The following is a 27,719-nucleotide window of genomic DNA, read 5'->3' on the forward strand; positions in this document are numbered from 1 at the left end:
GCTTCCCAGCAGGCCCAGGGGCCCGGAACTTCCGGCCTCACGACGCAAGCGCGGGCCGCACTTTTCGTTCTCTCTGGCGGTGTTCGTGAGCCGCGCAGCCATGTCGTACCCGGCAGATGATTACGAGTCCGAGGTAAGCGGGCCCTGCGCGTGTATTGGGCTTCGTGACGGAGGCAGCGTTCTCTGGATGCTGGATCCCGCCGTGAGACGGTGTCCGGGTCCCTGTGGGAGCCTCCCCCGGCCGCAACTAGCTGCGGTCTGCCTTCCGGCGTGCGCGGCCCTCAGGCTGTTTCCATTGCTTGCGTCTCCTCTCCAGCCCAACCTCTGCCCGCCCACTTCGCGTGTCCCGTCTCCTCGTCCTCTGGTTTTCCGAGATCGGAGACGGAGGCTGTTCATGGGGTTTCTGTAAACTTAGCTCCTGTGGGCTTGGTTCACTCTTGTCGGTGCCCGTTGGTTCCCACAGCCTCTTGTGCTTTGCTTTACTTTATCGCGTCCGTAACGTATTGTCGCCTGCTTATTCGCCCTTCTCTCACGAGCATGTTAGTTTCTCAAAAGCAGAGACTCTGTTTTACCCACTTTTGTATCCTTAGTACTTTTACTTGGCTCATAGGTCGAACGAGCATTTTGGGTTCACGAATTGGTGACTGTTCCTATGTCTGTTTCGTTAATAGGCTGCTTATGATCCCTACGCTTACCCCGGTGACTATGATATGCACACAGGTGAGACTACGGGCGGGCTAGCTGGTACTTCTAGGGTTTTGCAACTTTTTGAATGTCTCGGAACAGCTCTTGAGGGGCATCTGTGAAGCGCTGCTTCTCCGTGGTCCAGGTCTGGAGTCAGTTATTAGTTCTCAGAAAGAGGGTGGTGGTACAGCGCCTAATATATGAAGCCTCTTTCATGGTCCACCTCAAAGTCCCAGAAGGGAAGACTTACTGTCCTGGCCGTGGTTTCCTTGTTAAACTGCTTGCTGAAGAATTTTTCTTGTGAAAAATTAGTGATTCAAACCAAGCCCAAATAAAATCTTTTTGGAAGGTTTTGAGGTTTCCTGAAATGTTATAGTGAGTTAGTTTGACTTAGCATTTTGTAAGTGCCATACATTGTTACAGGTACTCTGTGCGAAGTATTTCCTTTAATCCTTCAGAGAGCTCTAGGAAGTGTCTAAATTAGTGTCTCCATTTTCTCAGATGAGAAAACTGAACAGAGAGGTTCAGTAACTAGCACTGTTGTATAGGCAGTAAATGGCAGTCAATCATTCAAGAAATACTAAGTGCTGGGACACCTGGGTGGCTCAGTTGGTTAAGCGTTCAACTCTTGATCTCAGCTAAGGTCTTGATCTCGGTCTTGAGCTCAAGCCCCCTGATGGGCTGTACCCTGGGCGTGGAGCCTACTTTAAAAAAATATATAAATGTATATATTTAAAATACATGTACATAAGGTGCCTCCTACTTACCTACTGTTCCGACAGTCTTCCCTTCTCTTTGAAGACACTTACAACTGTTTTAGGTGCTGAGGGTGTACCTCAGTACAAGACAGACAAGGTTCTTGCCCTTATAGGATTTAAGTTCTAGTGGAAGAAACAGATGATAAGCAAATATATAATTGTAAATAGTGGTAAATGTTCTGAAGGAACAGGGCGATGGGGTTGAGAGTGAGTTGGGGATAATTTTATCTTTGAGTGTTTATTTTTAAAGTTTATTAATTTGGGGCGGCTGGGTGGCTCAGTTGTCTGCCTTTGGCTCAGGTCATGATCCCAGCGTCCTGGGATCAAGCTCTGAGGGAGACCTGCTTCCCCCTCTCCCACTCCCCCTGCTTGTGTTCCTCTCTGTCTGTCTGTCTCTCTCTCTTTCTCTGTCAAATAAATAAATAAACAAACAACCAAAAAAAAAAAAAAAAGCTTTATTAATTTATTTGATGGAGAGAGAGAGAGCACAGGTAGGGGAAATAGCAGGCAGATGGAGAGGAAGAAGCAGGCTCCCCGTGGAGCAGGGATCTCGATGCGGGGTTCGATCCAAAGACCCTGGGATAATGACCTGAGCCAAAGGCATGCTTAACCAACTGAGCCACGCAGGTGCCCCATCTTTGAGTGTTTAAAAAGGAATTGTACCTGATTTTATAGACTTGAGTTTTCTTTGGGGGATGGTCTTGCCCTTCTGTTTTGTAACATGGGAGTTTGAAAACATTTGGTAAAGTATTTATTATATCTGACCTCTAGGTGATCCAAAGCAGGATCTGGCTTACGAACGTCAGTATGAACAGCAGACCTATCAGGTGATCCCTGAAGTGATCAAAAACTTTATCCAGTATTTCCACAAAACCGTCTCAGATTTGATTGACCAGAAGGTGTATGAGCTGCAGGCCAGTCGTGTGTCCAGTGATGTCATTGATCAGAAGGTGTATGAGATCCAGGACATCTATGAGAACAGGTACAGTCTTTCTGGGTGGGACTGGTTTACTGATACAGCCCCTAAAAAAGGGGTCTATTAGTCATTTCTCTGTAAAGAGAGTCATTTCTCTGTAAATGAGTGATTGCTCATAGGGAGACATGTTATTCTGTTGGAACATTCTGTATTCCCAGAACTCAGGGCCTAAAATAACATCATTATCAGTAGTCGTAGCAGCAACTAGTATGTCTGTCCAGTATAGATCAAACAGTGTTGAGAACGCTTCCCCATATTTACTCGTTACTCTTCATAGTAACCTCATGAAGTAGGTAGTATTATTTTCTTTATTTTACAGATGAGAGAAACAAAGGATATAGAAAGGATATAGCTAGTTGAGTGCATATGTTGAGTTTTGAACTTGCATAGTCTGACATCAGAGCCTAATTTTTTTTTAAAGATTTTATTTATTTATCTGAGAGAGAGAAGGAACAGGGGAGGGGCAGAGGGAGAGGGAGAAGCAGACTCCCTGCTGAGCAGGGACACCCCACCCCTCCACGTGGGGACATAGGGCTGGATCTGGGGTCTCCAGGATCATGACCTGAGCCAAAGGTAGACTCTTAACTGACTGAGCCATCCAGGCACCCCCAGAGCCTAACTTTTGAGTTACTGTACAAGTTAATGCATAACAGGGTGAGCAGAGCTTTGAATGGCTGCTTCTGTTTTGAGGGGATTGCCCTTGTTTAAATGGCATTAGAAATGAGACTGGTTTGTTAGGGTTGAGAACGTCAGGAAAGACTTCACCAGGGATATAGAATTTAAACAATTTCTGGGAGGAGTGCCTGGCTGGCTCAGTTGGAAGAGCACATAACTCTTGATCTCAGGGTCGTGAGTTTGAGCTCCACTATTTAAAGTAGAAATTACTTTAAAATAAGTAAATAAACTTAAAGTAATAATTAGTTAATTCCTAGGAGGATGGGTGGACAAAATGAATAGCCAAAGGCTTTTTGGATTAATGAATAGAATTAATCCCCAAACTGTTTTTTTCCTGCATCTCCAGGTCTTTCTGGTAGAAATGTGTAGATCAGTGCTGTCCCATAGAAATAATATTAGCCACATGTGTAATTTAACTTTTTTCATCAGTTACGTTTAAGAAATGTAAAAGGAGGGGCAGCTGGGTAGCTCCGTGGGTTAAGCCGCTGCCTTTGGCTCGGGTCATGATCTCAGGGTCCTGGGATCGAGCCCCACATCGCATCATCACATCGGGCTCTCTGCTCAGCAGGGAGCCTGCTCCCCCCCCCCACCCCCCACCTGACTCTGCCTGCTTGTGATCTCTCTCTCTCTGTTAAATAAACAAATTTAAAAAAAAAAAAAAAGAAACGTAAAAGGAGGGGTGCTTGGCTGTCTCAGTTGGTGGAGTGTGCAACTCTTGATCTCAGGGTTGTGAGTTTGAGCCTCACTTGGGTGGGTGAGATTGGATGTAGAGATTACTTAAATATAAAAATTTTTTAAAAACTGAAACAGGTGAAATTAATTTTCATGATATTTCAACATCTAAAATATTATTACCACACATAATCAGTATTAAACTGTTAATGAGTTATTTTACTTTTTTTTGGTATTAAGTCTAAAACCTATCTTTTGTATTTATACAGCATTTCAATTTGTGTATGTTGGAAATACCTGATCTCCATGTAGATTTCGTAGCATTTATGATAGAAAAAGCAGATATCCAAGTAATTCTAAATGTAGTTGAAAGTTCGCAGTAACTAAGTATTGGGTTTTTTGGTTAAAATTCAGTAAAATTTAAAATTCAATTCTTTAGTCACAATAATCACATGTGGCAAATGGTTACTGTATTTGACAGTACAGGCAGATACAGACTATAGTTGAAGCCAAACGTGGTAGATCTTTCTGAAGGAGAATGTGTGGTGAGAAGAATGGCTGGTGCCTTGGAAAATCCAGTGTTATTGAGATGAATTATGTTTTATAATATGTCCTGAAGTGGAGACTTGAGCATCTTTTTATGCTGAACTGAAAAATCTGGAGAAGGGGTGCCTGGGTGGTTCAGTGGGTTAAAGCCTCTGTCTTTGGCTCAGATCATGATCTCAGGGTCCTGGGATCAAGCCCCGCATCAGGCTGTCAGCTCAGCAGGGAGCCTGTTTCCTCCTCTCTGCCTGCCTCTCTGCCTACTTGCGATCTCTCTCTCTGTCAAATAAATAAATAAAATCTTAAAAAAAAAAAAAGAAAAAGAAAAATATGGAGAAGTGGAAAGGTGGGGCTTGAGGAGAGTGGGGGGGCAGTTGAATTCACTCCTGAGGGGATCAGGGCTCTGAGTGTTTGGGTTAGATGCCGTAGTTCTGTTGCAGCATCAGACCACCACAGACAGACTGATTGGCTTCCAGATTTGGATGGGGGAGGAGGCACCGTGCTCTGGGAAAGTAGGGGGAAATTGCTAGGGGGAAAGCGTGGGTGTCTAGAAAGTAGTTATCAGACCAGGGAACAGCAAGCTGTCATGTATCATGATACAGAGGCAGGAGATGATCCTGAAGAGCATGGCGGTTGCCTGACTGGTAGAGAGGAGTGTTCACCGTATTAAGAAAAGTTGAGGTGCAGAGTTCTGTTGAGAGTTGTAGCCTTGGAAGGCTCTGGTCCTTTGTTTCTGTCACCTCTCCCTCTTTGTGAGCCTGGGTCCTTACCTGTAAAACGTGGGTTGCCTCTTCTCTGTTCCTTCCTGTTTCAGAGTTTAGAATTTTTCTGCTTGGTTTTCAGCTGGACCAAGTTGACTGAAAGGTTCTTCAAGAATACACCATGGCCTGAGGCTGAAGCCATTGCTCCACAGGTTGGCAACGGTAGGTATGAGTTCTGTGTTCTGTACGCTGGATGGCATTCTGTGAGTGATGGGACCTGAGGAAGCTCAGAAGAGTCCGTGTGTGTTTTGCTCACCATTTTGTTTTCCCAGGGCTTGGTGCATAGTAGACCCTTAGTAAAGAGCTTGCTGAGTGACAGCGGAATAAATGAAGAGGGGATAGAGACCTCTCACACATGATGAAGCTGAAACAGATCTTTGTCCTGACTTGTTTCCATCCCCCCGTGATTTTGGGGGTCAGTACAGTCACTTGGGAATGAGCTGTCTGGCTTCCTCCCACCTTTCACCTATGGTGTTTGTTGTATATGGTGTAAAGTAGGAAGATCCAGCTTCATGCTTTTGCGCGTACGTATCTAGTTGTCCCAGTACCAGTTTGTGAAAAGACTATTCTTTTTCCATGGGATTGTCTTGGCACCTTTGTTGAAATTGGTGATTGTGCAAATGTCAGGATTTATGTCAGGACTCTCTGTTAACTCTGTTGGTATCCACCCATCCTGATGCTTGTGCCTCACTGTCTGAGTTATTGTGGCTTTGTGGTAAGTTTTGAAACCAGGAAGCATTAAGTCCTCCAACTGTGTTCTTCTCCTTCTTCTTCTTCTTTTCTTTTTTTAAAAGATTTTATTTTTTATTTGACTGAGAAAGAGATCACAGGTAGGCAAAGAGGCAGGGGGGATGGGGGTGGGGGAGGGGAAGCAGGCTCCCTGCCGAGCAGAGAGCCCAATGTGGGGCTTGATCCTAGAACCCTGAGATCATGACCTGAGCCAAAAGCAGAGGCTTAACCTACTTAGTCACCCAGGTTCCCCTGTGTTGTTCTTTTTCCAACTTCTTGTTGGTTCTTCTGAGTCCCTTGGATTTCCATAGAATTTCAGGATCAGTTTGTCAGTTTCTGGAAAGAAGTTGGGATTTTGATAGGGATTATGTTGCATCTGAAGATAAACTAGGCGACTGTCGCCATTATATTAAGCCCTCTAATTTATGGACATGTGATGTCTTTGCATTTATTTAGGTCTTTATTTCAATGACTTTTTACTGTTTTCAGCGTACAAGTCTTGTACTTCTTTGATATAGCTAGTGTTTTTTGGAACTTTATTTTTGGTATCATTGGTACGCAAGTTAGAACTCACTTTGTAGAAGGTGTTATTTTCTATGTTGCTCAGACCTTATGCTCTGTTTAATATGTTGCCTATAAAGAATCATATTGTGTGTGTCAACAACAGTAGGAGTCTTGAAATACGGTTGGCCCTTGAGCACATGGGTTTGAACTGGGTGAATCCACATACACATGGATTTTTTTCGTATAATAGTGTACGTGTATTTTCTCCTCCTTATGATGTTCTTAACAGTTCTCCTCTTTAGCTTACATATTGTACACCATGATAACACAGTGTATAACATATATACCACGCAAAATAAGTGTTGACTGTTATCGGTAAGGTTCCAGTCAATCATAGGCTGTTAAAGTTAACAGTTAAATATGTGGGGATTCAAAAGTTAAATGTGAGGGGCACCTGGGTGGTTCAGTGGGTTAAGCCTCTGTGCCTTTGGCTCAGGTCATGATCTTAGGGTCCTGGGATCGAGCCCCGCATCGGGCTCTCTGCTCACCAGGGAGTCTGCTTCCCCCTCTGTCTCTGTCTGCTGCTCTACCTGCTTGTGATCTCTCTCTTTGTCAAAAATAAATAAAATCTTAAAAAAAAAATGTTAAAGGTGGGTTTTTGACTACATGAGGCAGGGGGGATCTGTGTTCCTAACCCCCCTCTGTTTAAATGTCAGCTGTGTATAATTTCAAACAGGTAAGTAATGACAGGGCTTAACAGTATAAAAGGAGATTCAGTGTAAAAAATCCTCTTCCTACTTTCCTCCTCAAGGCTTAAGTTTCTCTAGAGCCATCTAGTGGTAGCACTTTTTATCCCTCCCGTGATAGTCTATGTGTACCTAAGCAAGTAGGAATGGCCTGTTTGTTTCTTTTTATATAAAGCAAATGCCATTTTCTTCCCTTTTTAAAGTTTATTATATTTTTGGAGAGTATTCTGCATCTCCAGGATTCCCAAGACCACCCCTGGGTTTGATGATGTGCTAGGAGGACTCCCCGGACGCAGGGTAAAGGGAAGGGGCACGCAGAGTGGAATCCAGAGAAAACCACGTGCATGTATGTTATCACCAGTCCTTTCCTGTGGAGTCATTTGGGATGTGCTTAATTCCTCCAGCAAAGAATTGTGACATGTGTGAAAAGTCTCTCAGAGAAAACTGTAACACAGTTATAAGGATTGTCCAATGTCCAAGGATTTTATGGGGTGCTGGTCATGTGGGCACACCTCCTGCCTAGCACGAACCAAAATTCCAGACTCCCAGAAGGAAGGCAGGAGTTCAGGATAAACCATAGAGTTGCATAGTTAGGCTCAGCAGATCCCTCTTGTCAGGATACTGGGGACCCTCCTAAAATCCAGGTTCCCAGATGCCAGCCAAGACCCAACTTTACTAGCCAAAGGATAGAAGTCTCAGACCTACTTCCTTAATTCTTTTCTGTACAGCATCAGTACCCAAAGACCTTTTCTTCCCTCCTTTCTTTTTAGTGGTTGTATCATATCAATAGGATAAATTCTTTACAGTAGAATTTCTAAGTCAAAAACACCCATGTGTTCACAATTTTGATAATGTGACATTGTCTTTTTTAGAGCTGTTACTATTTATTTCTGTGTTGGTTTGTTAAGCAACTGGATGGCAAAAATCTCTAGATGTTAGCAAAGGGAAATGGGCCTGAATGGATTAAGATGAGGTTGAAAGATAGACGAGAGATGGTTTTCTTTTTGCGTGTATTCTTGGGGTGTACTGGAATTTAGATGTTATTTTGTATCTTAAATCGTGTTTATCCCCCTCTTCCGATCAGTGGGCTAAAACTGCCTGAAGACCCTAGTTGTTTTGTGGATTACTAAAGCAGCTCTGTGCCATTTCTTTCAGATGCCGTCTTCCTGATTCTGTACAAAGAATTATACTACAGGCACATATATGCCAAAGTCAGTGTGAGTATCTAACTGTTGCTAGCTCTATGCCATTTTTGTCTTTGGAACACAGTCATTAGCTTCTATTGGTTCAGTGTCCAGGAGTGGTTGGCATGTTTTCTGAGTGTTCAGAAATGACAGAGGGAATGCTTGAATCCAATAAGTTGCGTGTCTGTCGCAGACAGACTTGCTTGGCGTAGCTTGTGTGTCCTTTTCAGTTTCTCCATCCCGGCAGTTCCTGACTTGGCACTCATCACATCGACTGGGTTTCAGGATGCCATCCTAATGGTGTGTTCCCAGACTCCTACTGCTTCAGCTTTTGATGCCCTTGCTTTTTACCTTCAGTGTAGGACTGTGAGCCTTCTGCTCTCTGAAACACACAGGGAGTGTCCCTGTGTGCCCAGTGTAATGCTTGACACCTGGCGGGCATCTCTGCTCTAATCCTCACAGTGGCCCTGCAAGGCAGGCCAACTGGGGTGCAGAGGGGTTGCTTCTCAAATTCATGCAATGAGTAGGTGGCAAAACTCCTTGAACCCAGGCCTGGCTTTCTGTGATGCCAGTGTTCTTTCCACGGTACTCTCTCAGCTTTGGGCACTTGTTTGATTCTTCTCTTGTTTCTGAATTTTAGAATGCCCCAAGTTGCTTAAAATAACTATCTGTACTACTTATATACACCATGACTGAAAATCTCTATCTTTAGCCCCTGTCTCTCCAAATCCGTACTTGTATATCCAGCTGCCTATTCCATTATCTCCACTTGGCTGTCTGATACTCATCTCAGATTTGGGTGTTTCGTTTAAGATTTTATTCTGGGGCGCCTCGGTAGCTCAGTTGATTAAGCATCTGCCTTTGGCTCAGGTCCTGGTCCTGGGGTTGGGCCCCATGTCGGACTCCCTGCTTGTCAGCGAGTCTGCTGCTCTCTCTCCCCCTCTCTGACTTGCATGTTCTCTCTCAAAAAAATAAAATCTTTTTAAAAAAGAATTTATTTGAGAGAGGGAGAATATGAGCAGGGGGAGGGGCAGAGGGACAAGCAGACTCCGTGGTGACCACGGAGCCTGACATGAGTCTTGATCCCAGGGCCCGGAGATCGTGACCGGAGTCGAAGGCAGATGCTTAACTGACTGAGTCACCCAGGCACCTCAAGTTTAGCATACTCCAAACGGAAGTCTTATTTTCCCTCTCAGCCTGTTCTTCTCATGTCAACCAACTCAGTAAATAATACGACCATTCAGATGAAAACCTTGATGGTGTTCTTGACTTAACTTCCAACCCTGTAACAAATCCTGTTCATCTCTGTCTTCAGCATGCTTTTTGAAACCACCCACTTCTTACCTCCATCACTGCTGCTACCTTGGTTCAAGGCATTGTATCATCTCTTGCCTGAGCTGAGCAGCTGCTTACCTGGTATCAGGTTCCACTCTTCCACTTGAGTTTATTCTCAGCCTAGTAACCTGCAGGTCCCTTTGAAACATAGTCTTGTCACGTCACACCCTCCCTCCCAATCCTACCATGACTTCTCACCATCACACTTGGAAGAAAATCCCAGGTCTCAGTCATAGTCCTGTTTGATCTGGCCCCTGACTCTCTTGCCAGTCTCCTTTCCTACGACTTTCATTCCTTACTGGGCTCCTTGCCGTACCCTGGCACTTCGGAGCACACACCACCAGCTGACATTGCGGTATTTGTTTACTTGGGTTTTGTCTGCTCCCTGCACTAGAGGGTAAGACTCCACCAGGGCATGGACTTTGTCTTGTCACTGCTATAATCTGGTCCCTGATCCTCGATGGTGACAAGTTAATTGTTGGAGCTCGTATGTGCATGTGTAAATGAAGGAACCTGGCACCGTCATCTCTCCATAGAGTATTTCTTCTCCCAGTCAGCTCATCTCTTAAAAGACCACCTGACCTGGCTAGGGCTCCTGCCTTGCCACAGGAGCCACCATTAGTGGTTGCTGCAGGAGTTCCTGTTGTCAGTGCAGGGGGCCATTCTGGCATCCCAGTGAGCTCTCTGTCCTGTCTGTTAGAAAGTAAAGGTTTCCTCCTACCATTGCTCTTCTAGCTCACGTACTCTGTGGCCTAGGTTGAGACTCTAGCTAGCCTGTATAACATCTCTTCTTTGGGAAGACCATGGCATCAGAACCCATAGTACAGGTGGTTGTGCCACTTCTAATCTTCCCTTAGGTCTGTGATGAAGATTCAGCAGAAGTTTATTGACTCTATGACCTCTTTGTTAGGTACCAGAGTACTTATACATATACGATCCGTTTCGAACCTTGTCGGGCGGGGGGAGTTCTTTGAAAGAGCATTTATTATATTGGGCACTTCAACTACATAGTCTCGTACTATGGAGAGATCAAATACCTTGTCGGAAGCTCGCAGTTAGTAAGCACTGGAGCTAAAACTCCAGGGCTGTGTTCTTTCTAGCTGTTCACAAATAGCAGCATATTCTTTCCCAGCTCAGAAATCTTCAGTGTTCTCAGTTGCCAGCAACATCAAGTCCAGATTGGGGGGGTCAATAGCCTTCTGTGCAAAGGGCCAGATAGTTGTTTGGCTTTGAGGCCATAATGGTCTCTGTTGAATCTATTCGACTCGCCTTTGTAGCAGCCACAGACAATGAGTGTCTATGACTATATTCCCGTTGAGGTTTTTATTTACAAAAATCAGGTGACGGTGGACTTGCTGATCTCCGTGGCCTGGATTCCTGTTTGGCACCGAAAGACCCCTGCACTCCTAACCTGTTGTAGTCCAGTCTGGCATAGCCTAGTGTAGCGCTGCCTGCTCTCCCCATACTTCAAGCACCGTGATTTTACTCCTTTGCTTTTGTTAGTACTTCCGTCTTTCTGCTTCACCAGATCTGCCTGCATGTTCTCGAACAGTCAGTTGAGGTTGTTGCCATAATGCCTAATTGTTGTGGTCAAGATATTCATTGTCCTTTCGAATGCTGTAGCACTTACTGTCGTGCCTCTGGCCTGAGTGCTATTTGCGTACTAAGAAGGCCTGAAGAGGCATTGGTTCTCACGTGTCGTGGCAGACCATGAGTAAAACACATTTAAATTAACTGTCAGTCCTGATGTCTCTGTTCTCTTTCCAGGGAGGGCCTTCCTTGGAGCAGAGGTTTGAGTCCTACTACAACTACTGCAATCTCTTCAACTACATTCTTAGTGAGTTTGAGGTTTGGCCTGGGGGTGAGGCTACAGGGAGGCCTGATGTTGGCCTCTAGCTCTTTTTAGCAGGATTTTGAAAAGGGTGGGAAGGAGGGATGTCCCGTGATTCTTAGTTAAGAGAAAAATGACAGAATGTACTCTGCATGCTTGTTCAAAGCAAAGAATAGTCTTTGCTTTGCGTCTGACTTTTCTGTGATCTCCTGCACAGATGCCGATGGTCCTGCTCCCCTTGAACTACCCAACCAGTGGCTCTGGGATATCATTGATGAGTTCATCTATCAGGTATCTGGCCAGCCTTGGTCTGATTTGAAATAACTAGTCTGACAAAGGTTTAGCTGTTTGCATTGTTTAAAACATGCTTGGGATAAAAATGTCTCATCACCGCGGGAAAGATCCCATGGTGGTGGTCTTTGATGTTACAATTTTCTTTCTTTCTTTTTTTTTTTTTTTTTAAAGATTTTATTTATTTATTTGTCAGAGAGCGAGCATAGGCAGACAGAGTGGAAGGCAGAGTCAGGGAGAAGCAGGCTCCCCGCGGAGCAAGGAACCCGATGTGGGACTCGATCCCAGGACGCTGGGATCATGACCTGAGCCGAAGGCAGCTGCTTAACCAACTGAGCCACCCAGGCGTCCCGATGTTACAATTTTCTGAAGAGTCAGGCCTAAGAACTCTGGATATGAACTTGGAAGTCAGCAGAGTTGAGCTGACTTTCACTAAGCTGTTATCTGATCTTGAGAGTTGGTCTGGTTGGAAAAAAATGAAGGCATCACAAGCTTTGGAGTCGGTTATTCTGTTTTTAAGTCTACTGTTTCTGAAGAATAAACCTGAGGGACACCTGGGTTCTCGGTTGAGCGGCCAACTCTTAATTTTGGTTTGCTCAGGTCATTATTTCAGGGTCCTGGGATCGAGCCCCATGTCTGTTCCATGCTCAGAGCAGAGCCTTCTCCCTTTGCTCTCTTGTGTGCCTCCGCACTGTCTCTCTCTCTCAAATAAATAAAATCTTTTAAAAAACCCACAAAAAACAGAATAATTCAATTTGGAAAAATACTTGTTTTCCACGAGTTTTATGGGAATGGAGTATCTCTCACTGGGTATTTCAGGAAAAATGAGTTTCTTTTTTTTTTTTTTAAAGATTTTATTTATTTATTTGACAGAGAGAGATCACAAGTAGGCAGAGAGGCAGGCAGAGAGAGAGAGGAGGAAGCAGGCTCCCTGCTGAGCAGAGAGCCCGATGCAGGACTCGATCCCAGGACCCTGAGATCATGACCTGAGCCGAAGGCAGCAGCTTAACCCACTGAGCCACCCAGGCGCCCCAAAAAATGAGTTTCTTAATAAAGCTGTTATTTTAGCTGCATAGACAAAACAGACTTAAGAAGTGCTGGCAGATTGTGACTGGTATGCTGAGAAAGCCCTCCTAGGGCTGGCCTGTTGAGAGGGGGCTTATGAGGCTTTAGTGCCTTCGTGCAGAGAAGGCCACAAACCACACTGGCCTTGTTTGCCTTTTCTGGCTCCTTGGTCTGTGTAAGCCCTTTCTTTGGCAAATTTTAGAAGGCTGGCGGTCCTTTCAACTCACACACAGCAAGTCCAGGGAGGATCATCCGTGCTAAGGTTCTTCATCCTTCTTAAGATAATCATAATCCCGGCTTGGGCTTAGCTGGTGTTCTCTTAAGGGGCTTAAAGTGCTCTCACTTAACAAAGACCGGCTGGCAGGAGCCAGGTGTGACTCCTCCGGCCAGGTAGATGTCACACGGGCTAAATGGGTCCCCCACCTCCCTGGCTTTCATTTATTTTTATCAGTACAAGTAATGCATGATATGTCATTACTGTCTTTTCAAATTGCAGGTGAAGTTTGTTTTTATCTTTTTTTTTTTTTTTAAGATCATTTATTTGAGACAGTGAGCACGCATGTGCACACACAGCCAGGGAAGAGAGGCATAGGGAGAGGGAGAAGCAACTCCCCGCTGAGCAGGGAGCCTGACATGGGGCTTGATCCCAGGACCCTGGGGTCATGACCTGACCTGAAGGCAAATGCCCAACCGACTGAGCCGCCCGGGTATCCCCAAACTGCAGATAAAGTTTAAAGTGTCTTCCTTCCTTGCCTTTGTGGCGGCATCAGTTATTGTCTGGGAAGACAGGCGTTACATTCATGCTTTTCAAGCGTTTATATAAACATGTACGTATCAAATACACCATCTAAAGATGGCATAATACTATGTTGTGTAATTTGTTGTGATATGGAACACTTACCATGTCTGTGTAGAGATGGCTTTATTCTTCTCTGCCATGTACACGATACGGATATACCACCCTCTTGGTGATGATATACCACCCTTGGGTGTTGAGTTTGACTATTACAAATAGTGAGTCCCTCAGTAGTCTTGTGTGTGTTGCACATTGGTCTGTCTCTAGAGATCCCCAGAGGTAGAATTGTTTTTTGAAGAATTTTTGCTTTAAGTTTTTCTGTTTGTTTTCGAGAGTAAAGGAGTGCCTGCGGGAGGAAGGAGGCAGGAGCAGTGGGAGAGAATCTGAAGTAGACTCCATGCCCAGCGTGGAACGGACGTTGGGCTTGATCTCACAACTCTGAGATCGTGACCTGAGCTGAAATCGGGAGTCATGTTCGGTTGTTTTTAAAGATCTTATTTATTTATTTGATGGAGAGAGACAGCGAGAGAGGGAACACAAGCAGGGGCAGTGGGAGAGGGAGAAGCAGGCTTCCTGCTGAGCAGAGAGCCCGATGTGGGGCTCGATCCCAGGACCCGGGGATCATGACCTGAGCTGAAGGCAGATGCCTAATGACTGAGCTACCAGGAGTCATGTTTAACTGACTGAGCCACCCAGGTTCCCCACTTTTAAGTTTAAGATCAGTTTTATAGAGTCAGAACTTGCATACAATGAGATACTGATTTTTAAGTGTGCTGTTGAAGAGATTGAACAGACAGTATCCACCACCACAGTCGATACAGAACATTTTCAATCACTTTGGACCTTAATAAATAGTAATACGTTGTCCCCTGTAAGGGCTTATCAAATTTCACTGCTGTCAACAGCATTTGAGAGTTTTTCTCTGCTGTGGGTGTTACTAGTCTAATATTTGTCTGTTTGATGGGAAAGAAATGGTAATCTCATTTTAATTTGCATTTCTCTGATATGTGAAGAGCTTAGGTATTTTCCCTGATAATTGGCCAGTTTTGATTTTCTTCGAAGTGATCCTCATTATTCTTAGTCCATTTTTCTGATGGATTACCTCGTTCTTACTGAATTATGAGAATTCCTTCTATATTCCGGATGTTCTTCTGTTTATTATAAATCTGGAAACTTTTTTCTGTGTTCTTAGAGGAAGGTGCTAATATGGAGTTGAAGAACGTTCTTGGGTTATGTCATCTAGGACCTAGATTCTAGGTCACTGGTTTCTGAACCTGGTACCAGAATTAACCAAGGATCTTGTAAAAACCAGTTGAGTGGGTAGGTCTCTTGTGCTGTTCTCTGGGTGACTGATGGAGTCAGGCCATCGCTGATCCCAGATAGAACCACTGCCTTAAGGATTACCTGTGGTGTGGGCCCTAGATGTGCCTTCTACTTGGCGAGGCTCTGTGGTTGATACGGAGGTAACCCAACTGGGTTCCTGTCCCTGGCAAACAGATGGTCGGTTCCAATAGGCAAGACATACATCCAGATACTACCCTGTCCCCATGTGTCTTCATTTGTTATTCTGACTCGGCATGTCACAGCCCAAGAGAAGATCTGTACAAACCATCCGGTTCTGACAGCCAGATCGATTGCATTGTGAAGCCCAGAGACGTTAAGTGACTCTAGGTGGTGTTTGACTCCAAATTGAATTTTTTTTTTTTTTTTTTCGCAAACTACCTTTCATCTTAGAGATTTTTACTTAGCTATGGAAGAAGTGACATACTCCATAATGAACACCATTCAGTTCAGTGAAAGGTGGCTTTGCAAAAACAAGTAGTGTACAGAACAGTTTAGCATGAGACGGTGCCGTGCACCCCACCTGACCCCCGCGCCGCTCTCCCTCCGTTTCAGCATCATATGCAACTCCTGCCTCTCTCCCTTCTCCCCAACAGTTTCAGTCATTCAGTCAGTATCGCTGCAAGACTGCCAAGAAGTCAGAGGAGGAGATCGACTTTCTTCGCTCCAATCCCAAAATCTGGAATGTTCACAGTGTCCTCAATGTCCTTCACTCCCTGGTAGACAAGTCCAACATTAACCGGCAGCTGGAGGTGTATACAAGCGGAGGTGAGTGCTGCTTGCCATCTGTTTCGGGGGGAGAAAGGCCCGGGGAGCGCGGGGGAGCCACTGTGGCTTAGGTAATGGGCTGCTCTGCTTTGGTGCTGGGTGTGAACAGCAGCCAAGTGCGGGTGCTGAGGGCTGTCAGGCTCGGCCGTCTGTTGGCCGACACGCAGAACCAGCTGGCACTCACGAGGTCTGATTCGCAGACGCTTCTAACCGAGTCTCCAGGGCCTTCGTGTAGAGAAGCGCTTCTCACGCTTTGTGTCAGGACCGCTTTACAGTCTTTAAAGACTGAGAATCACAGAGTTTGTCCATTTAATAGGCGGCAGTGCAAAATGAACAAGCCTTTAAAAAAATGTTTAAAGGAGGGCGCCTGGGTGGCTCAGTGGGTTGGGCCGCTGCCTTCGGCTCGGGTCATGATCTCGGGGTTGTGGGATCGAGTCCCGCATCGGGCTCTCTGCTCAGCAGGGATCCTGCTTCCTCCTCTCTCTCTGCCTGCCTCTCTGCCTACTTGTGATCTCTCTCTGTCAAATAAATAAATAGAATCTTTAAAAAAAAAAAAATGTTTAAAGGAAAGGGCACCTGCAGCAGTGCCCTTTTTGCAAATATGCCAGGCATATATGAAAAGAGGTGGATTCTCATTCTGCTCCTGCGTTCGGTTTGTTGGAATTACAATATGCGGTTTGGGTTGAAGTATATGAGGGAGACCTGGCTTCACCTAGATGTGGAGTTGGGAAAGGGAGGAATGTCTTCACAGCCTTCTCAGGTAGTTCTGAGACCATGGGGGTTTCATACTGGTGAATTGCAGTGAGAAATCTGCAGCCTTAGCAATGAACTTTTTTTTTTTAAGATTTTATTTATTTATTTGACAGAGATCACAAGTAGGCGGGAAGGGGGGAGCAGGCTCCCTGCTGAGCAGAAAGCCCAATGTGGGGCTTGATCCCAGGACCCTGGGATCATGACCTGAGCTGAAGGCAGCAGCTTAACCCGCTGAGTCACCCAGGTGCCCCTTGAATGGATCTTTTTACCCCTGCACAATTTTGTAAAAAATTGGTTCATTGAGTTATAAAGATTTCCTAAATGTTTATCTATTTTATTATACAACCTAAAAAACCCACTTTGATCATCAGCTTCATTAGGTAGGTAAGTCTTTATTTGGAAGCTCATAGTGGCAGATACATGTTTTTAAAACTAGAATTTGCTTAAAAGCTCCTATTTTCATTGGCAGTGAGCACTGTCCGTTGTCTTTATTGACATGTAACAGGCTCACCCCGTTCGTTTTTGAGAAAATGTCTGCTGAACACCCAAATCTAAGTAACCATAATTTGTGTGTCAGTCATTCAAGTAAAAACGGTGTTTTGTGAAAAAGTGGCTGGTTCTTTCCCCACATGTGGTGGGAAGGAATACAGTAATTACTGATACAATTTGCTGCCACTGCCTGGTTTATGCTGAGTTGTCAGTTTTACCCACTGTGTTTGCACCATCAGTGCAACGTGGTATTTCAGTGAGAAAGACAAATAGCGTGTTAGTGTTACTAGCAAAGTAATTTTGACCTCATGCACTTCCTGAAAGCAGTGGCCTTGATGAGTAGCTGCTGCTGATAAAAAGGGTCATCTCAGTAATCTCAGGTGTCTTGGAACCAACCAAACAAAAACCTGCCCATCCCCCGCCCGCCCCCCCCACAACTCTTGGTAAAAGATTAGTGTGAGGCCAAGGATACCTGGCCTGTTAGTCGGTATGGGGGTTGTGAGTTCGAGACTCATGTTAGGTATAGGTTACCTTTTTTATTTTTTTATTTTTATTTTATTTATTTTTAGGATTTTATTTATTTATTTGACATAGAGACAGAACACAGGTAGGCAGAGAGAGAGGGAAGCAGGCTCCCTGCTGAGCAGAGAGACCGATGCAGGACTCAATCTCAGGACCCTGGGAGCATGACCTGAGCCAAAGGCAGATGCTTAACTCACTGAGCCACCCGGGTGCCCCAGGTTACCTTTAAAAAAAAAAAGGTCAGGCATGCTGCTTCTGGGTAGTCCTCTGAGGGCAGTTAATCCCCATTGCGGGAAGCTTCAGAGGCCCGTAGAAGGTGGAGAGTCAGCTGAGTGGTATTCGGGGATTAGGCTCACCTTCCTTCACGTGTCCCTGCTAGAATGGTCACAGTGTCTTTTTCTCTTAGGTGACCCCGAGAGTGTGGCTGGCGAGTACGGACGGCACTCCCTTTACAAGATGCTTGGGTATTTCAGCCTGGTGGGCCTTCTGCGTCTGCACTCCCTGTTGGGGGACTACTATCAGGCCATCAAGGTGCTGGAGAATATTGAACTGAATAAGAAGGTGATTACCTGTTTCCCCCTGCCCCCCCCTCCCCGCCCAGAGCCAGAGTGTGCGTTAAGAGAATGATCTTGAAGGACAAATGTTAGGGATCAGAAAGAGGAGTCTTCCCCAGACCAGTTGAAAATTGAGACATGGGGACGCCTGGGTGGCTCAGTTGGTTAAGCAGCTGCCTTCGGCTCAGGTCATGATCCCAGCGTCCTGGGATCGAGTCCCACATCGGGCTCCTTGCTCGGCGGGGAGCCTGCTTCTCCCTCTGCCTCTGCCTGCCATTCTGTCTGCCTGTGCTTGCTCTCTCCCCTCTCTCTCTCTGATAAATAAATAAAAAATCTTTAAAAAAAAAAAAAAAAAAAAAAAAAGAAAATTGAGACATGGGGGGAAGCACTGTAGTGAACGTCTGCGCATAGGCAAGGTGCTTTCTCTTTGTTGCTTAGTAACACTCGAAGTGTTTGGCAGTCTTTGGTTCTGTTTTCAAGACCGTGATAATGGCAGATTTTTACTATTCACATCTCACTACTTAAGGAGTGAGATTTAGTTCTGAGGTGGTATAGACAATGACGATTAGCTGTGGTGGTTTTTCTTAGCCGCAGAAAAATCGGTACTTTTTTGTTGTATGTGTGTGTGTGTCTTTTTTTTCAGTCTTGTTATCTGTTCCTTTATCGGGTTTATATGGAAAAGGAAGGAGTAGAAATCGAGGAAGAGTACACAGCTGAGGTGTGGAGGGATTTGGAGTGGAAAGAAATGTTAGGGTCACCTGGTCTAGTCTCTTCCTGTTATATCTAACAGTGTGGAGCTCTCGGGTCACACGACTTAATCGGTGACTGGTGTGGTCTGCGCTTGGAGCCTCTTAACTCCAGAGGGCAGCACTTTCCTGCTGGGTAGTTCGGGGCATCTGTACGGGGCTTCTGCTCGGCTGACACTGGGCCCTGCCGGCTTGCAGATTCTCTCCGGGATGACTTGGTTTTGGGACTCACGGATGCTTCCATCCACAGAGCATGTACTCACGGGTGCCCGAGTGCCAGGTGACCACCTACTACTACGTAGGTTTTGCTTATCTGATGATGCGTCGCTACCAGGATGCCATCCGGGTCTTTGCCAACATCCTCCTCTATATCCAGAGGACCAAGAGCATGTTCCAGAGGACCACATACAAGTATGAGATGGTAAGGAAGCCTCTGACCAGCTTGAACCCTTGGCACATGTGCTGACAGTTTTTGGTAAATGTTCTCCCAAATTTTGCTTTTTGTATGTCTTTTCATTAGGGCGATTTCTTAATGGCTGGACTACTCTTAAGTTTCTTTTGTTGTGCCTGTTACTTCAGATCATTAATTCCTTGATGATAAAGACAGTATCTTTTGTTTTACTTTCTCCCTCCAGCAGTGTCTACATTTATTCAGCAAGTTTGCTGAGTGTTCACTGGGCTCTGGGTAGTTAAAACTGAGGGAGGTAGAGGTACCACCCTCAAGCAGTTTGCCATGGAGGAGGGGAAGGGTCCAAGATGTGCCTAAAATTGGGAGGTTTCTAGGCAGAGCAAAGTTTCTAGGCAGAGACTTGGAAGCATGATGATGTAGCAGCACAAGGAACAGCTGAAGGCTGTAGGGCCGTAGAGTAGTCAGACTGGGGTGCTAGGTTCTGGGGTAACCTTCACTGTCTGGCTCAAGTATTTAATCTTTATAGGCCTTACAGTGCCATCTAGAATTTCTGGGTGACTCAGTCATGACGGTGTGAGAGGATCGATCTGCCGGTGAGGATGGGGTAGACCAGGAGGAATGAGGAGGCCCTAGTGAAGAATCCAGAAACCAGCTGAGGAGGCCCTGGAAGTGGGCTGGAAGTTCAGTAGAGCTGGAGGGCAGATGCGGAGGGACTTCGGGAAAGTTAACTGACGGGTGCAAGACCAGGGAGAAACCAGAGGCCTATGCAGCATGTACTTGGGAGGGTGGTGGGGACCTCAGAAAGTCCATCTCGTTTGACCCCGCGCCAATTGGTCTCGTGCCCGCAGATTAACAAGCAGAATGAGCAGATGCACGCGCTGCTGGCCATTGCCCTCACCATGTACCCCATGCGCATTGATGAGAGCATTCACCTGCAGCTGCGGGAGAAGTACGGGGACAAGATGCTGCGCATGCAGAAGGGCGACCCGCAGGTCTATGAGGAACTTTTCAGCTACTCGTGCCCCAAATTCCTGTCGCCCGTGGTCCCCAACTACGACAACGTGCACCCCAACTACCACAAGGAGCCCTTCCTGCAGCAGCTGAAGGTGTTCTCGGACGAGGTACAGCAGCAGGCGCAGCTGTCCACCATCCGCAGCTTCCTCAAGCTCTACACCACCATGCCTGTGGCCAAGCTGGCCGGCTTCCTGGACCTCACGGAGCAGGAGTTCCGGATCCAGCTGCTGGTCTTCAAGCACAAGATGAAGAACCTGGTGTGGACCAGTGGCATCTCCGCCCTCGATGGCGAATTCCAGTCGGCCTCCGAGGTTGACTTCTACATCGATAAGGTACGGCTGCCTTCTGGCCTGGGCGGCTGCGGCCTCTCTCTCCATCTCTTCAGCCATCAGGGTTTCCTCGGCGCCCACCACTTGGAGCATTCGAGACTTGGTGGTGCACAAAACCAGCAGAGGTTTCTGCCCTCACGCTGATCTTCTCATGTGAGAGTAGACAGCGCTACAGTGAAGCAGACCACGTGGTAGGCGTCAATGCAAAATGAACAAGCCTTTAAAAACACTTAAAGGGCGCCTGCGTGGCTCAGTGAGTTAAGCGTCTGCGCTTGGTTTGGGTCATGATCCCAGAGTCCTGGGATCCAGTCCCACATCGGGCTCCGTGCTCAGCGGGGAGCCTGTTTCTGTGTCTCCCTCTGCCGTTCTTCACCACCCATGCTCTCTTGCTCTCTCTCCAATCTTATAAATTTATTTATTTATTTATTTATTTAAGAAAAAGAGTTTCATTCTAGTCCGAGTTAAGAGAGCTGCGTGGGGTACACAGTCAGTCTTCACAAAGAGAAGAGCGCTGCAGGGGAGGGAGCGCTGGTGCAAGAGTCACATACGGTTTTGCTTTTGTATTTGTTCTTGTTTTACGTAGAGTTACAAGTTGTGATGAAAAACTTTCCAGAAAGGCTGTAAGACTGGAATCTTACGGGAATCAGTGAGGTTTTTTTTCTTAGGTTTCTGTTTGGAATGTTTTTTTTTGATGGGTTTTGTTTGTTTTTTAATGAAACATGTACAGTGTGTACTTGGGGCAGGAATAGAGCCCATGTTTGAGGTTTTGCCAAAGTCCAAATGACTTCGCCAAGTCATTTTGACCTTGAGTAAATGTTTTGCCAGGAGTGGGGCCTACAAACACGAAAAGTGGAACGTTTCCTTTATCATAGGTTAGAAATTGCCAAGTGCTGTGCAGTTAAGGTTAGTGGTGGTGGAAGGCAGAGGTGGCAGTATTGCACAGATGCTCAGGGTAGCCTTTGTTGAGGAAGTGAAATTGCAGCTGAGACTTGAAGCAGGTGAAGAAACTAGCCAGACACACGTTTGAGGGAACAGCGTTCCAAGGAGTGGGCGCTATAAGGGCAAAGGCCCTGGGGCAGGAGTGAACCCAGTATGTTTGAGGGACAACCTCATTGTGGCTGCAGTGACCTCAAACAGGAGGCTGTGGCAGAAGAGAGGATCAGGGAAGAAAGTGGGAGGGTGTGGCGTAGAGTGTGGGACATAGTTTAGCCAGTGAGAGCCATTGTCCTGACTTGTCGCACTCTGGATGAGTGCTGCCTACTTTTGGACTTCATGTAGAGGACTGACACTTCGTGTCTGGCTTCTTTTATTTGTGTTACATTTAAGACCAGCACCATCCAGCATTTTCGTGCACAGCAGGAGTCCCCTTAGGCGCTAGGCCAGCTGCTGCTGCAGGAGTTGGCTGTGATTTTCGCATTCTAATGCGGATGTGCTTTTCAGTGGTTTTGTGTATTACAGAAAGTGTCCATGGTTTTGGAGAGTGGCTCTCAGTGGTTCATTGAAGTTTTTCTTTTTTTTTTTAAGTGATTCATTTATATCTGCTTGTGAATGCAGAGTTATTTCTGGAAGGAGGCACAAGCGACATCCTAGGCTCCTCTCAGGAGGAGGGCTAGTGTTCGTTTGCATTGCTGGATTTTAAGTTTAAGTTAACATTTTGGTGTCCTAATGAGGTTTTTAAAAGAACTAAGTTCTGTTTTTTAGGTGAGTTTTTTTCAGATGTAAAATATGCTAGACTCCTAGAATTGCTTTTTCCTTGAAGTCACGCACTCTCATCCTCCTTAATGTGCACACACTCAAAGATGATGTTCTACTTAATATACCTGGAATGCTGATAGGGACTTAACAGCAGTCTGTTAAAATGAATAGACTGATGTCTTTCATCTCTTCTGGAATGTTCTTGGCTAATATCTTTTACTTTATGTGCTTTGTTTTCCTTCTGGAGTTCTTACTTGATGTATATCAGACCTCATTCTGTTTTCTGTGTCTCTTAAACCCTTTCTCCATCTTTTTTAGTCTCTGTTCTGGGTAATTTTCTTTTGATTGATTATTCTATCCTCGTTAATCTCTTCAGCTATGTTTTTACTTTCTCTGATTTTTCTTAAATTCATGGTGAAGTGTTTCCATAAACGTCCTTCGTTCCTTTTTTTTGTTTGTTTACTACATAGTTTATTGTCCTTGAAAAACTTTGTTGACATTTTTTGAAGTGTAGGATGAATATTCATTCTTCTAGAAGGGATTTGCTTTTGCCTCTTCAAAGTGCCTGGGGAGATTACTGGTCTGGGACCACCATAGACTCAAAACTTCGGGTCCCCTGGACCAACCAGGAAACAAGCCCAGGCTATGGATTGTCAGAAGAATCACCTTGTGTTTATAACGTCCTGGGAATGTGTGTCTTTCCTCTTGTATGTCCCTCCCGCAACTTGGTGAGCATTGCTTGGTGTCTGGAGTAGGGTGGCTGCCCAGTCCCCCTTTTGCCTTCGGCTTGAGGGTATAGCTCAAGGGATCCAGCAGTGCAGGGAGCATCTTCTGTAAGACTGACCCTGGCCTTGGTTTGTCCCTCTGTGCAAGTGTTCTGGGATAGAGGAGCGAACGCACTCCCTGCAGAGCAGGCTTCTGTGTTGCGGTTGGAATGGTTTATTTTCTCTTAAAGTAGCTCTTTATTCTCTCGTCAGCTCTTCGATGTGATGAGGAGATGTTTACAAACTATTTATTTTGTATTTCTAGTTGCTTTGAGAAAGTATTGGTCTACACATACTAGATTTTTTGGCAGTGCTTTAAAGGTATAACCGGGTAACATAAACTTCACCATTTTAAAGGATGAAATTCTGTGGTTATTGTTATATTCACAGTGTCATACAGTTGGTTTCCCCTACTTCCATGACATTTCCACAGCTCCCTACCCACGGGCAGTCATTCCCAGGTCCCCTTCTCCCCTCATCCTTGGCAAACCAGTAATCTGCTCTCCATCTCGGTGGATTTGTCTATTTTCGATATTTGCTATGATAAACATGTGGCCTTTTCGTGTTTGACTTCTTTCACTGAGCACGTTTTCAGGTCTCGTCCAGGCTGTGGCGCATATCTGTCCGTTTTCGTGGTGGCAAAGGACCGCGCTTGTAGGGGTGCGCTGCTTTGTTGACCCAGTCATTAGGTGATGGACAGTCGAGTTTTCACCTTTTGACTATCGCGGGTAATGCTGCTATCATGAATTTTTGTGTACAGGTTTTTGTGTGGATGTCTTCTCTTGGACGTATACCTACTTGGGGATTGCTGGGTCAGTTTGGGTAGTTAGTTTTGAAAGCTCATCTTGCTAAACCGAACCCTCTCATTTAGAGTGGTTTTTGGAAGACTTGATGTTTGGCAGAAATTGGCTGTCTCTGACACGAACGGGCTCACTGAAAGTAGAGTCACTAGGGAAGTTTTCCAGTGTTGTTTTAAATCTTTTTTTTTTTTTTTTTTTAAGATTTTATTTATTTATTTTACAGAGAGAAATTACAAGTACACTGAGAGGCAGGCAGAGAGAGAGAGAAGGAAGCAGGCTCCCTGCTGAGCAGAGAGCCCGATGTGGGACTCGATCCCAGGACCCTGAGATCATGACCTGAGCCAAAGGCAGCGGCTTAACCCACTGAGCCACCCAGGCGCCCTCCAGTGTTGTTTTAAAAATCAGAACTGTCCCTTGTAGTATCACTTCTACTACCTAAAGTCCTTTTCGAATATGTTCTCAGTGCGTGCCTGATATAATGTTTGGCAGTATCGGTAACCTGCTCCGTCCCCTGTCATCACTTTGTAACCCTGCTGAACTGGTCCCAGTTATCTGGATGGTCTTTAACAAAACACTTCTGGGAAGCCTGGTGGGTGCAGTTGGTAGAACATGAGATTCTTTTCTTTCTTTTAAAGATTTTTATATATTTATTTATTTACTTGACAGAGAGAGAGATCACAAGCAGGCAGAGAGAGTGGGAGAAGCAGGGTCCCTGCTGAGCAGAGAGCCTGACTTGGGGCTTGATCCCAAGACCCTCCGACCTGAGTGGAAGGCAGAGGGACAACCCACTGAGGCATGCAGGTGCCCCAGAACATGTGATTCTTGATCTCAGGGTCATGATTTCAAGTTCCACCTTGAGGGTGGAGTAAAAGCTTTACTTCAAAATAAATAAATAAAACATTTCTCCCAAGAATCAACAACTTAGTTATTACAAAAAACTTACATGAAGTTATAGTAATGTATTAATTAAATTATAACATAATTAAATACTTTTTTTTTTTTTTTAAAGATTCTATTTATTTATTTGACAGAGATCACAAGTAGGCAGAGAGGCAGGCAGAGAGAGAGGAGGAAGCAGACTCCCCACTGAGAAGAGAGTCCGATGCGGGACTCGATCCCAGGACCCTGAGATCATGACCTGAGCCGAAGGCAGCGGCTTAACCCACTGAGCCACCCAGGCGCCCCCATAATTAAATACTTATAATATGATTTAAAGTCTGTACATGAGAAAGTGTTTTGTTTTGTTTTGTTTTTTAGATTTTATTTATTTATTTATTTATTTGACAGAGATCACAAGTAGGCAGAGTCAGGTGGGGGCCGGGGAGCAGGCTCCCTGCTGAGCAGAGAGCCCGATGCGGGGCTCGATCCCAGGACCCTGGGATCATGACCTGAGCCGAAGGCCAAGGCTTTAACCCACTGAGCCACCCAGGCACCCCTATTTTTTCTTTTAAAGATTTTATTTATTCATTTAAGAGAGAGAGAGCCAGGGGCAGAGGGAGAGAGGGAGGAAGACGCAAGCTCCCCCCTGAGCAGGGAGCTCGATGTAGGGCTTGATCCCAGAACCCCGGGATCATGACCTGAGCCAAAGGCAAATGCTTAACTGAGCCACACAGGCGCCCCATGAAAATGTTTTTGATTGCATCTTTTTGGGGCTTTTTAAAAAATTATTCCTCTTACTGGTTCACTTTTGTCTTTGGCAAAATGTTGCTTTCTGGGTAGTGGTGGTGGTTCTTTTGGTAAACATTGCATTTTTATGTAACTCATGACCCAGGGATCCAGAGTCGCATGCTCTGCTGACTGAGCCGCCAGGCATCCCTGCTTGCTTTCTGGCTTTTCTTTTTTCATCCTTGACTTGAAAAAGTCCTTTCAAAGAGATCCAGAAAATTCTTAGGCCTTGACCTAGATTATGCAGGAATTTACGAGTAAAATGGTGTTCAACCACATTTGAGTTAAAAAACAAAGTTTAGAATCTGGATTCACTTGTAGCTTCACACTCCTAAACAGTGTGTGAGAATAAAATGCTGTCTGAAATGTTTCTATTGCTGAAAGATTCGTGTTCGTTACAGAAGACTTGAAAATAAAAATGGTGCCTGGGTGGCTCAATGGGTTAAGCCCCGTCTTCAGCTCTGGTCATGATCTCAAGGTTGGGATCAAGCCCGCTTCGGGCTCCATGCTTGGCGGCGGAGGGAAGGTCATCTGTCCCTCTTCCCGCCTCAAATAAATGAATTAACAAGGAAGCAAAAATCAAGCATCTAGAAAGAGCGAGCTGCCATCAGCTGGTAATGCTCTTCTGTAGGGTGCCCCCCCACAACGTTTGCATTTGGAAGGCAATGGGGGACTTTATGTACTTGCAAGTCTAAGTGCCCCTGCCTCCCTGCTCGTCTCTGACTCTGCTTTTCTTCTCCCATAGGACATGATCCACATCGCAGACACCAAGGTCGCCAGGCGCTATGGGGATTTCTTTATCCGGCAGATCCACAAATTTGAGGAGGTGAGAAGTTGGGGAGTGGTGTGTGGGTTGGAGACAGAGGTTTGGAACTGGTGGGGAGTTTTTGCTTTTTTTTATTTTTCATTTCAAGAAAGCCCGGAGTTGGCCCTTTAAAAAGTTTTTGAGCAAGACTGGCTGGCTGCTTGGGGTTTGGGGAATGGGGTTGGGCCTGTAGCAGTTGCTGTGTCAGCCTTCTCCAGAGCATCTCTGTCCAAGATCTCTCTCTGCGGGTGGCCAGCTCTCCTCTCCCTCCCTGGTATTTCCTAATATGGGTGGCTTCACTGCCTGCTCTTACCCATCCCTCCCCGTTTGGCAGTTACTCTCCGATGTAGACAGGTCTGGCCGGTTCTTGCAGGCAGAGGACAGGAAGCTGGGTTTTGACAGACTTGGTGCATTTCACATCTTGCCCTGGGAGAGGTCCTGGGGGCTGGGGGTCACGCCGAATACTACGAATACTACGAATACTACGAGGATGCAGGGTGTGTGAGGATGCAGGGTGTGTGCGTGCTTTCTGCGTGTGGCCGTAACTGGAACCGCTTCATCCTGGTGTTCTGAGTTCTCCAGCAGAGGTCACTGCTCTGCTCTGGGCCAGCCACAGGGCTCCTCCTGCAGGAGGAACGCAGCCCTGTGGCAAGTTTGGCTTCTGTGAGCCGCGTGTCTTATAAAACAGACAGAGCAGTGTGGGTGTGGGTGTGGCGTGTGAAGGGCAGGTGGAACAGTCCGTGTGAATTGTGCAGGGCTGTGGGAGTGTCGGGGGCGGGCACCTGACTGGGGCTTCCTGCACACAAGGTGGACTCCGGTGCCTGCGTCAGAGAGACCCTTCCCGGACTTCAGAGCGGTGGCCCAGGGGTCGGACCTGGGGATCGTGCACACTGGGGACATGGGTCGGTGAGATCTCCGTATCTAACTTGGCTTTTCTTTTTCTCCTAGCTCAATCGAACCCTGAAGAAGATGGGACAGAGACCCTGAGTACCTTCACACTCTTGTTAGGAGCCAATTCTGGGGTCTCTGCAGGCGGGGCGTATTTTTGTCACCATGAAGCCTTTACCTAGATCAGCCATCCAGCTGAGTTGAAGTTTATTTGTATTAAGGACTGAAATGTTTTAAATAGGTCTCAGTAAAAGATCCTTGGAGCCAGATTTGTCATCTCATCATTGTTGGGGGTGGTGGGGATCTGTAGTCGGGGCGACAGTGTGTGATTTCCTGTGACACTTTTTCCCGATGCATCTGATCGATGTTGGTGTTTCATTTGAATTTGCAGTTCGCAGGACATTCTCACATTCAATATCTTATTTATACCTCACCAGAATCCTGTGAGCATTAAGTGACCTGCCGTGATTTCCACGCATGTTAGCAGAGTGCTGGGTCTCAGGCAGAAACTTGAACCCCTCCTGCGGCCATGAGCTGCGCTGGGAGGAAGCCAGGTGCGCGCTGACACCTCCCGGCCTGCGGTTAGCCGTTGGATCCCCACTTGCTGAGGAGGAGACGCGCTCAGGT

The 27,719-nt window shown here is 46.0% G+C and overlaps 1 protein-coding gene across 2 annotated transcripts; it reads left to right on the forward strand.

Annotated features, from left to right (window-relative positions):
* Positions 1–27,361, forward strand: EIF3L (eukaryotic translation initiation factor 3 subunit L). Of its 2 annotated transcripts, XM_059186929.1 has the most exons (13): positions 1–133; positions 672–720; positions 2,214–2,424; positions 5,152–5,231; positions 8,204–8,265; positions 11,335–11,404; positions 11,616–11,689; positions 15,488–15,659; positions 17,830–17,984; positions 18,974–19,144; positions 19,981–20,478; positions 26,145–26,225; positions 27,153–27,361. In XM_059186929.1, the coding sequence occupies exons 1-13, from the start codon at positions 101–103 to the stop codon at positions 27,189–27,191; spliced, it is 1,695 nt and encodes a 564-aa protein (XP_059042912.1). In that variant the 5' UTR covers positions 1–100; the 3' UTR covers positions 27,192–27,361. The 2 variants fall into 2 exon arrangements, with proteins under 2 accessions (XP_059042912.1, XP_059042913.1); XM_059186930.1 differs by lacking the exons at positions 1–133; positions 672–720; positions 5,152–5,231 and having other exon boundaries at positions 2,346–2,424.
* The last annotated feature ends 358 nt before the right edge of the window (positions 27,362–27,719 follow it).

Source organism: Mustela lutreola, chromosome 8 (genome assembly GCF_030435805.1).
Source record: "Mustela lutreola isolate mMusLut2 chromosome 8, mMusLut2.pri, whole genome shotgun sequence".
Taxonomy (NCBI): Eukaryota; Metazoa; Chordata; class Mammalia; order Carnivora; family Mustelidae; genus Mustela; species Mustela lutreola.